The 11861-nt window shown below is 43.6% G+C and overlaps 1 protein-coding gene across 2 annotated transcripts in view; it reads right to left on the reverse strand.

Moving 5' to 3' along the window:
- Positions 1–10441, reverse strand: part of LOC102372739 (ephrin type-A receptor 6-like) — a 47701-nt gene extending 37260 nt beyond the window's left edge. For both annotated transcript variants that reach the window (XM_025210252.1, XM_025210251.1), the window contains exon 1: positions 10314–10441. In XM_025210252.1, the coding sequence (XP_025066037.1) occupies positions 10314–10358 (45 nt within the window). In that variant the 5' untranslated portion in view covers positions 10359–10441. The remainder of the gene's footprint in view (positions 1–10313) is intronic.
- Positions 10442–11861: the final 1420 nt, after the last annotated feature.

Below are 11861 nucleotides of genomic sequence, written 5' to 3' on the forward strand. Positions count from 1 at the left end.
GCAGCTGGCTCAGAGGGGCAGATGCCTCTACTGGCTCTGCAGTCCCCATCCAAGTCTGGCAGGTGTACAGCAGGTACCAGACTGCTGCAGTGGGCAGAGGGTGCAGGGAAATCTCAGGGCTGCTTCAGCAGTCCAGCTGGCACAAGGGGTAGTGTCCACTGGTACCAATTGGCTGGGCCCCAGAAGCTCCTGAGACCTAGTAGCCCTGAGCTACTTGCCAGGGCAGCTTTTTATACTGCTGAGGACAGCACAGGTGCTGACCCTGGGCTCTAGCTCCCCCTAGCTGCAGATCTGGGAGGAGCCAAGCAGGGTTATTTTGCCCCTAGTGGCACAATTTGCTCCACAGCAAAGTGCATGTCCAAGCTCATGCGCTGAGGCAAAAAGCCCTGGCTCAAATTTGCACAGCTTGTATTTGAGCTGCTGCAAGCACATGTGCCTGCATGTGTGGACACGTCCAAGGAGATTTCTGTTCCACCAGTCTCCTCTCTCTCTCCCAGAAGTGAAAATAGTGGTACTGCTAATACAGACAAGTTCTCAGTGGCTACCAATATTTTAAGCAGCACATCATACAGCCTGACTAAGCAGAGTTAAACATCTGCCTGGAACCATGTAAACTGAAATTCCTTTGAAATTACCACTAGGGTTGTTAACAGGTATTGGGAGTTCAAAGCAAAAAAGTCTAGTGGAGATACAACACAAGAGAGTATTCAGTAATCTTTGGATAGACATCCAAATGTTTAGATGCCTGAACTGAACCTCAAGCTTTTTGATGCTTTTCTTCATTAGTATCAAAGCCAAGATGATTAATACTGCTGTTATAAACACAATAGTCTCCAACATATTTAATTAAAATCATATTTATAAATCTCTCCATAGTTTTATCAAAAGTATCAACCTATACAGCAAAAACTGGGTTGATTCCAGTTTGTAATCTTTGAAGGAGAGCTTGTGAAACAATCTCTAAAACAAAACAAAGCCAATTTGCCCCTGAAACAAATTCTCGAGAGTAAAGAAATGCCAAGTGCAGTGTGCTAGAGCAATGTGCACCTTTTCTAATATTTTCATATGTTAATATGAAAGATCAATCGTGTCCATTAGGGCTGCAGTGAAACATCAAAGGCAACCCAAGTCAGTCCAAAGACAGTACAATATCAAATGCCTTCAGACCCCTAGACACCAAAGCTCTTCAAACATATCTCAGCAAGGAACTCACCAATTGTGGGATTGAAAATGATAACACTTGTGTTGAGGAAGACTGGCAAACTAAAGGAGACCATCCATGATGCCTGCATGGAATCAATTGCCTTTACTACCTTGTTGCAGGCCTGTGCTCACTGTGACACTACTGGCCTGTCTTGCCCACCTAAGCATGCTGCACCAGGGTCTACTCACCTGCCATGACTTTGTGTTACCCAAACTGTCACCAGAAGATGTTCAGTGTTCCTTGATGACCTTGGCTACCTTGGCTGGTGCTTCTTCTGTAGGGCTCCTTACCTCCCCTACACAACACCCCTTTCCACTCAGGTGATTTGGTTTGGGTCTCAGAGGCATCCAGGTATGCCACGGGTACTGTCTACCCCTCCCAGGAGAACTGTCTCCATGTCTCTTCACAGGCTTGTGGTCCAGGTGTCTCCAATTGGATAAAACTAGCAACTCAACAATACATGAACTGAAATTCTTCCCAGGATGCGAACAAGCAGGGCAAGGATGCTTGCTGAGTCTGGCACTTCTTCTTGGTGCCCCCACCTACACGTGATGCATGCTGTATGGCTGTAGTGTATTTCTGCACTGGAATTTGTGAGGGTTATACCCCCATGAGCACTGGGATCTGGATCAGGTGGCACCTGGCCATGTACTATAATGTCCTGTGGGACATTCTCTCATGCCCTCATGACCCCTAGGGGCTTGACGCTGGTTGGCCATAGATTTATGTCTGTGAGGTTGTATCATAGTGGTGGGCCACAGTGACAAGCTCCCTGGCAAGTCCCTCCCCCTGGCAGATCCTGCCAATGCCTTCTGGGCAGCCTCCATCTTGCCCCGGCTATCCTGCATGTACCTGCTGGCCATGGCTGGCATGTGTGGGGTCTCAGTGGGGTTTAAGCTGCTGGTTCCATCAGTGACTACTCCTCTGCTGGGGCCCAGTCCCTCTCTCCTAGGTATCCAGTCTTCATTGATGGCATCTGGCTCATCACGGCTCCTTTCCTCCAGTGGGTAAGGGCTTAGATGCCACAGGGAAACCCCTGCCATGGTCTGAGCAGTTGTGCTGACCAGCTGGCTGCCTGTTTGCAGTCCTGTCATCCTGTGCCAGCTATGGGGGGAAATTCTGGAAGTGCAACAGGTGCTCCATCCTTCTCGCTCCTTCTGGGACATGGCCGCTGAGCTCCTCTTGTCCTGGGAGCTTTGCGGGGAGCAGACCAATCCATGGTCTCTCTTCCAGCTGCAAGATGCCAACCCAGCTGCTCGCAAGGCTGGCCACCTGGGTACTGGCAGTGTGTTGAGTAGGGCACAGGCCTGCCACACACCTGATGCCATCACAACTGGTTTGACAAAAGCAATGCTGAGATCAGAGCTATTCTCGATTAGAAGAGAAAGCTTTCAGCAACTGGCAAAACCATCCTATGTCCAGTCAAAAGCAGGGAACTTTTTGATGGGTTAAAGATGATACCCAGAGAAAGATTTAAGAAATTAAAAGCAAATGGTGGGAAGGAAAGGCAAAAAAAAATCCAACAGTTTGTTGACAGTCATGACATGTGGAGCTTCTTCAGTGCAATCATGTCTGTGTAGGGATCAAACTCTTGCAGACTCACCCTGCTTAGAATTGACGATGGCGGTGCACTCCTGAAAGATGAGTCCATCAAAAACTGCTGGGAGGAGCACTACCAAAAGCTCCTGAATTGAGAATCGATGATGACTGATGAAACCACTGAACTCATCCTGCAGCATCCAGTAAGAGAAGCACATGCCAGTTCATGTACCTCTGAGGAAGTCCACCAGCTGATAAGACAGATGAAGAACAACAAAGCATCTGGCCCTGTTGGCGTACCAGCTTAGGTGTTTAAAGCTGGTGGGGAAACTATGACCATCAGGTTCCCCATACTGTTTCTCAAAATCTGGAACACCAAGGAAAATCCTGCCGACCTAAGGAATGCCAATACTGTCACCATTTTTAAAAAGGGAGATAAGTCTGACTGTGGAAACTTGAGGTATTGCTCTCCTTTCTATTGCTGCGAAGATCCTCACTTGAATTCCGCTGAGCTGACTGCTCTGTTTTGCTGAGAAAATCCTTCCAAAGTCTCAGTGTAGCTTCAGACCACTAAAAGGCACCATGGACATGATTTGTGTAGCCTGGCAGATCCATGAAAAGTGCCGAGAACAACACCAGGAACTGTACATGGCCATTATTGATTTGATCAAAGCCTTTAACTCTTAAATGTAAAGTTCTATGGAAGATCTTAGCAAAATTTGTCTGCCCAGGGAAATTTATCACCATCCTAAGACTCCTGCATGACCAGATGACTGCTTCCACCCTATGCAGTGACTTCACTATGGAGCCCTTTGCCATTTTAACTGGTGTCAAGCAGGGCTGTATGATCACACCAATTTTGTTTTCCATCTTTCTTGTAGTCCTCAAGATGCTCATCCATGTCTGCCTGCCACATGGCATCACCATTGAGTACAGGATGGATGGAAACCTTTTCAATCTCTCCCACCTGTGTGCCAAAACCAAAAGTTACTTTGGCCTCAGTTGTGGAACTTCAGTATACTGATAATTGTACTGTTCTTACACATACTGAGGAGGCCCTACAAACAGCCCTTAACTGCTTCTCTCAAGCCTACCAGTGCCTGGGACTGAGCCTTAACATTAGAAAAACAAAGGTGCTTCACCAGCCTGCTCCAAGCCAATCAACTCCCCTTGCAAACATCCTCATTGGTGGACAGGAGCTGGAGAATGTTGAACACTTTGAATACCTTGACAGCCATGTCTCAAAGCAACCCAACATTGATGAGGAGATCCAGTATAGGACTTGATGTTCCAGCTCTGCCTTTGAAAGACTATATCATCATGTGTTCAATGATCTGGACATCAGGACTCAAACAAAGCTTCTCCTATATAAGGCTGTGGTAATCCCAACTCTTCTCTACAGCTGTGAGGCTTGGGTGACTTACAGAGACTGCCTGAAAAACCTGGAATGCCATCACCAGCCCTACCTCTGAAAGATCCTTGGCATAAAGTGGGAAGATTGTCACACAAATGCTAGTGTCTTTACCGATGCTAACACTAACAGTATGGAAGTGCTGATTATTCAACATCAGCTGTGGTGGACAGGGCACTGTGTATGCATGCCTGATGTATGTTTACCAAAACATCTACTATACTCCCAATTCAGCCAAGGACAGAGGACCTGCAGGGGCCAGAGGAAATTCTTCAAAGACACCCTCAAGATGAACATTAAAAAGTGTGACATTGACACTATGAACTGGGAAAAGCTAGCTCAGGACAGGGCTACATGCCGATGCCTTGTGAGAGAAGGTACATCTGACTTTGAGGAAAATGATTCTCTCACCCTGGAGGCAGAAAAACAAGAGAAATGGAAGGAAAAGGAACAAGATGAAGAAATTTATGGTCCAACCCTCCCTTTAATCACCACCTGTGGCATCTGTCAGAGTCTAAGGCTCTAGGATCAGCCTTCTTAAAACATCAACAGACTCACTAACAACCCTTTACTTGATTTGTGGGATTGATCATCCTTAACCATGAGGGATCACTGACAATGAAATAAGATTTAAGCTTCTGCTAGATGTGCAGGTAAAGGCATGATGAGATCTAATGTGTGATCCATAAAATCACATTTCCTGCCATGCCACAGATGCATGGCAGGATGTGCAACTGTGGGATAGCGTGTCAGATTCAGTGCCTTATTGCCAGTGCAGCGGGAACCCAGGATCATGATCTCAGGCTCCCTTTACACTGGAAAGTAGCAAGCTCCCAGCCACATGTTTAATTAATGGCATGACTTCATGGCTTATTCCTCATTTTATCATGCCACTACATGGTCAGGTCACAGCTTAAGACATGATTAACTGGTTAATCGGGTCTTAAGTGTAACATGTGGCAGAGGCCATAGAATCAAATGTGGCATTCATGGTTGGCTAATAAAGACATTAAAAGGGATGACTGTTAAAATGACATCCTCCTTTAATCTGATGTTTAAATATTTCCCTCATTCTATGGCTAAAGAAATGCTAAACTTACTCTGAATATGTTGCTTTTGAGATTGTTAGTGAACATGATGCATGAAGAGAAAGTTTGCTTCTAGAGTAAATATGAAGTACTGTTTCATATTTTGTCAAATATCATCTTTTGGGATCAGAGGTAGGTTATACCTTTGTGACTGTCATTTAAACTGAACTAATCTTTTGACATACTGCAAATAGCACAGAAAATGAGGGGAAAGGGGAGAAGGAAGCAGGAAAAACTATTATCCCGTTTACATGGTACTGCATAAAGAAGAGAAAACTCAAGAGTAAGCTGTCAGTCATGGAAATGGAGTCTACAGCTACAAACTTGTCTTTGAATATAGCCAGGTACAGACAATACACAAACTGGTATAACTTTCTGAAAACTCATTTAAACCTGTATCAAAATAATAATTCAGTACACATAGACTGGTTTTAAAATGGTAGGACCCAAAGTATGATAAGCCTGGATGGATGTAGTATCAAACTGAAGCAATTTAGTTTAGACTAGTACTTCAAGCTTCTGCACCAGATTCCCTCCTTATTCAAGTTTGGTTACAGTCTACCAGCATCCCAGGCACTTTTGTGGCCCTCCCCTTTAGCAGGTAGGTATACTAGCAGCCTGCCACCTCTCAGTGAGCTGTCACAGAGCTGAATCAATACAGTGGCTGATGCTGACAGTGGGGTGTGTGTGTGTGTGTGTGTGTGTGTGTGTGTGTGTGGGGGGGGTGAGGGGAGGGGAGGGGGAGGAACCCACGCAGACCAACCCCCCATGCACCTGCAAGCAGGTGCAGTGTGAGGGAGCAGATCAGATACCTTTGACTGTTGCTGATGGCAGAGGGGAGAAGGGATACTCCACTGCACACCACAGCCTGGTCAGATTCCCCAGTGCTGCACCTGTTTGTTGGTGCATAGCGGGTCCTATGTGGGTATGCAGGAACCTACCCAGCCCCCCCATGCACCCATGAGTAGGCACAGCACCAGGGAGCATACCCAGCTGCAGGGACTGGGAAGCACAGTTGCATTTGCTACCTATCTGCAATTGACAGATGCTGGCAACTTGGGGAGGTGTGCTTGGCCCTGTCTGGCAGCCAATCAGGGATGGTCCTACCTCTGGTCTGTGCTTGGCTTTGCTCAGCAGTGGGGAGGCCACTTGGAGACATGCAGGAGCATCCTGAACCTGCTGGCCCTAGCCAGTGCAGGCAGCCTGCAGGCTCCCACACTAAAGGGCAAACATCTGTTCTGTTCACTCCTGACCTAACTTCAGACACCTAGCATGAAGTACAAAACTTAGACCACTTCCACTTCATGCTGTTCCTGGCCTATAACTCTAGAGATTGGATGAAGTTGGCATTATAGTTAAAAAGTTGTACTGAGTCTACCAAATTTTTACTTGTATTGCACTAAAAAAGTGTTCTATAGCACATAGGCTTTTACTTGAATTGGACAGTTAACAGTATCAAAAGTCAATTCTAGTTTCAGCTCTGATTCAAATGAGGACCAGGACACAGGTTATTTAAAATAATATAATAAAGTTGTAATGAACTCTCTTCAGGTATGTACCTCTTGGAAGTTCTGTGAAAAATGAGAGGGTAATAGCCTGGAAGACCTATTTGCAGATTCAGTAACGATATTATTGTGAGAAATAGGACAATCTATACTGTGACATTCCTTGCTTCTAGGAGCAATAACTATACTGTAAATGAAATTCAGACAAGTATATTAATGTAACAGTCCTGAATTGTTAAGACGTTTCAAGGACACTTCAGAAATTTGAACATTACAGTACTTATCAGGAAGACACTTTTCTTTTCACATTGCATTTGGTATTAACTTTAAATGTCACACACATGTAATATTTATTGCATCTATTCATTTTGTATTAACTTTAACTTTATACACACATAATATTGCAATTACACCATATTCATTTGTATTTTCATTTAGTTTCCTTAAGGGTAAAAGAACTGTGATAGATGTATTTCAAATGTCACATTTTTCTAACACTACATCATTAGTTAGACATCAGTCATTTACAGGAATGTATCTCACTGATAACAATGTAATTCTGATCTATAAATGACTGCAATTAATGTTGGAGTAGAAAAGCTACAGTAGAAACTAGTCTGTTTTGAAGAAAATGTCTTATTTAGGAAGAACCTCTCCAATTCAGAAATTAAAAAATTTTAACAAGTAAAGATGATGCAATTTATAATATTTTAAAACTGCATTTTAAACCTCCTGCAATACTAGTATATGTCTATTTATACAAAAAGTTGCAATTAGAATTAAGAGCTTTTACATAGGGGTGTGGGGATGGGATAGATTAATCCCGTCCGTGAGAAAGAACTGTTTTCTGACCCAATGCAGTGGTCCTCCTTCTGACTCCACTGTCTCAGTATGTGGAGTATGAGACCCTAAATGCTAGCACTCCAGTGTGCTGAGCTATCAAACTGGCTGGTATTTTAATTAAAATTCAGTGAGCTGAAAATCATTAGCATGGTGTGAGAAAGAAAAACAACCTTTAGTCTATTGGGCATGGGCAATAAAGTTTTGTTTTTCAACTTGCTGAGCTCCATCTGTGAAGGTCAAGTTGAAGGTTAGTTGAGTGGAAAGATCATAACTCTAGTTTCTGGACCTCTGACTATTCATCATATGATCCTTACATCCTCAGATGGGAGCGTACGCTTTCATTTCAAAATCACACTTGTAGCTCTCCTTACAAATCAACATTGTTTACACAATGTGCTTCGACCACTGTAACAAAGTTTGCCTATAAAAATGTAAATTTAAGGTAGACACTGGTATAAATGGAGCATGCTTAACTTGAGAATAACAGGTATGAGTAATCTTTCATGCCTCTTGTAATTTGAATTCTGACAACATAACAAACATCAGTTGCTAAATGGAAGGATAGGTACGCTATTAAAATCAGGTAGTAAAAAAGTAGTAAATATATTTTGCAACACAGAGAATATTTTTATGTTTACTTAAAATTCTTTCATTTTATTTAAATCCTAGTTTATCAAATTGTAGCGTGACCTGGCGTGATGAAAAAAACGTCATTAAAGATCGATGTTTGTAGGTTGCATTTCCAGGGCTTTTCAATGCACATGTGTATCTGTCAATGCAGTATGTATTTCTTCAAAAATGTAATTTAGAAAGGCTCTGCTTACTGCTCAACACCCACAGAATTTACAACCCAGGAGTATAAAACATTTAAGGTTAAAACTTAAAAAAAAAAATTAGCATTCAAAGACAAGGTAAAAAAAAAAGTGTTTATTTTCATCTTTTCCAGTTTTTCACTGTAAAGTTTTCTCCACCAATTTTTATATATAAAAATAATTAACACTTGAATAGCACTTTGTATATCCAAAGTGCTTCCAAATTTTCACCAATTACTCCTCACAGCATCCCTGCAAGATAAATCCTGAGTGTACTGCCTCCATTTTTTAGATACAGCACTGAACCAAGTATTTGATGTTTAATGAGTAACTTACATTTATTCACTGAAAAACATTTAAAAAATCTAATTGTTGAAATAAGAGTCCTAATTTGCACAGTATGGAACATCAAGCTCTTTGACAAAACTGTTATCGTCACATACCTAAACTATAATACTGTACCAATTCATTGTAAACAAATTTAGCCCTGAATTAAATTCATGTCTGCACAGCGTACCAGCACAACATGTATGTACTATCTGCATTTCACATGTAAGAACTTTCATCGAGGGTGTAAAGGTGATATATACAATGCATAATTTAAACAGAAATTTTATCCATAGTTAAAATTCATATGTGGTAGTTTTGCCCTCCTCTGATTAACAAATATTTCCCTGTATTTCTCTCAGGTAAGTATGTTAAAAAAAACAAAACTTTATAAATCCAGATTTTCACATCCCACAGAAATGCAACCATGTATAGAGAGGAACAGAGCAGCTGTCCAACAGTGAACAAAGGGGCATACTTCTTCAACAGACAACGTACAATTTTTCCTGATCAAACTTCAAGAGCATGAAGTTCTCAGTACCTCAATATATTAGTGCAGAGTTCCTGAACTTCATGGCAGAGGTGTGAGTTCTGTTTTGATTTGGAGGAGAAAAAGCCCTCAATTTACTAAAGTGACAGCTTTCATCAGTCTGTCACCTTCTTCCTGTTTCCCCTCCTACTACTGAACCGAGTTTAGGTAAGTTAGTGAAGAAAAAAACAACTGCTCATAGTTTATTACAGTTAATTAAGCCACATACATTGTAGAAGAAAAGCAGTATCTACATTTATTCTTTCATTGCATGATCTTCAGGTGGCAAAAAGAGAACACAAACCTCCTGCAACAGCCTTCATATGGAATCCTCTACCATGTGGAAGTACCCTGCAGTCACACTGCCAGTTTCTATACCTCATTTTAAAGCATATGGTACATTTTGGGGGTAGAAAAGGGAATGCCAGGGCAATAAGGCTGAGCAGTTAAATCACATATTCTTGCAGTTTCCAAATCGTTTAATGCTCCTGAGGGAAAGCAGCTTGCTGGCATAAATTAAAGTCAGGCTATCCAACTTGTAGCGCACAAGCCACATGTGGCCCATGAACTTCTGCCTGGCCACCAGTTCCCCCTTCCCCTACCCGCTACTTTTCCACTGTTGCTCCTGCCACAGCAGCTGGCTACTTCAGGCTCCACCTCCGTCTAGCTTCTACCCCCGCTCCCACACCTGGGGCAGTGCAGCAGGACAGGGCTGAAGTGCCCAGGCTATGGGGACTATGCATGTGGGGGCAGGGAGGGGGGAAGGTGGGAGAGAAGACAGCCTGTCAGTTTTGCAGGAGTGAAGGGGTGGGAAGCCAGGCTGTCTGCAATATTTGCATGGTTGTGGGGAACTGAGGGAGGTGTTGCCCATGGAATGGGTGGTCCCAGGATTACAGCCCTGCAGGCTGCCCCGCTTCAAAGAAGTTGAACATCCTTGAGTTACAGCAGTCCCTAGGCAGTTTTAACTTGTGCTGTGACTGAAACAGCAAGTGAGATCTATTCTACCCTTAGGGGTTTTTCAAATCAAAACCAAAAGGTTCTTAGGAAATTCTTACCTTTGGACTAAATACCGGAATAAAGTAGAGATGGGACCAATGCATCAGAACATAAGCAACTGAAAATCTGACTGCATACTGTTAGTTAAAAACCATCCAGAAGCAGCTTGAGCAGTAGGTACCTTTACTCTGTGGTTCTGGAGACCATCTACTCCTGATTAATTATAGTTTCAATCTTGCACCTGTGAATTGGGAACTTGCTAGCTACTTAAAGATAGGGAGCTAATGTATATGAGATACAATCTCTCTTCCCTCTGGCTAAATTGAAATCTACCATCTAGAGCAGTTTTAGCATCCTGTTTTGGCATTAGCTAAAGCAAAATATTTCCCCGCACAGCTAGTATCTATGATATTCCATTGTCAGTGGGGCCTGGAAGTTGGTAGGTAGTTTTCATTGGTTAAGGCCTTATAGCTTCAGAAGCCACCCCCGCTTTTCCTTTGCATCACAGATATATTTCTGAAATATATGTGAAAAGAGCCAGAATGATTCTGTAGGTTCTTGGGGTTATCATCAGCTTCTCTCCCTATTTTTTTTACACCAAATATAATTCAGCAGCAGCTGTCACTTTTATACATGAACACTTTTTAATCCACTAATCTCAAAACACTCCATAATATATATTTTTAAACGTATTCCCTGCCCCCACCAAAATTTGCCATTGCAAACTGGATTCCAGGGCCATGTCTACACATGTGAAGAAATTTAGTTCCCCAGGGACAACTAGTGGTGGTGCACCTTGTGCTGCTGCTACTTGTCCCCAGGGAACACTTGTGCCTCGCACCTTCTGGAGCACAGCAAACTACCCCAGGTGGTATAGGGGAGGCTGGGGCTAGCACTGCGGAGCCTGGCTGGCAATGGAGTGCAGCTCTAGTTGGCCAGGCTCTTGTTTTGAGTGGTGCATGCTGCCCGCATGTGCACCACTCTGCCTTTTTTTTCCAGGAGTTTTTTTGACCCCTGGATATCCAGGTAAAAAAAAATGTCTATGCTGCTCCCTTGCAGCATGGAGAACAACTGAATGTGCAGTGTGTGGCACTGCAGACGTGTCTGTGGCATCATATACTGTACCACATGGCTATGCAAAGCTTCAGTCACTGATTCAATTAGGAAAAGATTTGACCTGATTCGGTGGCTGAATCTCTGGATCTGAATTGAATCAGGAGACCCATTAAAAGGTCTGAATACAACCCGAAGCCTCCAAATCAATTCGGAAAAGATTTGGAGATTCGGATTGGCTAGGACGAGGCAGGCACAGCTGGGTGGCTGGAGGTTCTCCCACGGCTCCTCCAGCTGTGCCTGCATCTCCCCGGGCTGGGGGGGGAGCTGTGAGAAAAGCCCACATGGCTGCCCTGCCTGGTCCCTCTTGTGCACGGCCTCAGCCAATCTGGTACTTTAAAAGCCCCATGCTCACTGATTGAAGCAGGGGCTGTGGGAGCTCTGGGGCCTCCTGGCAGAGTCCCCCCTACACAGCCCCTGCTCCCTCATGGGCCCCCAGCAATTAAAATAAAAGCAACCCCCCCCCACACACACACACTCACCAGCTGTAGCAG

This window comes from Alligator sinensis, unplaced genomic scaffold, assembly GCF_000455745.1.
Source record: "Alligator sinensis unplaced genomic scaffold, ASM45574v1 scaffold655_1, whole genome shotgun sequence".
NCBI lineage: Eukaryota > Metazoa > Chordata > Crocodylia > Alligatoridae > Alligator > Alligator sinensis.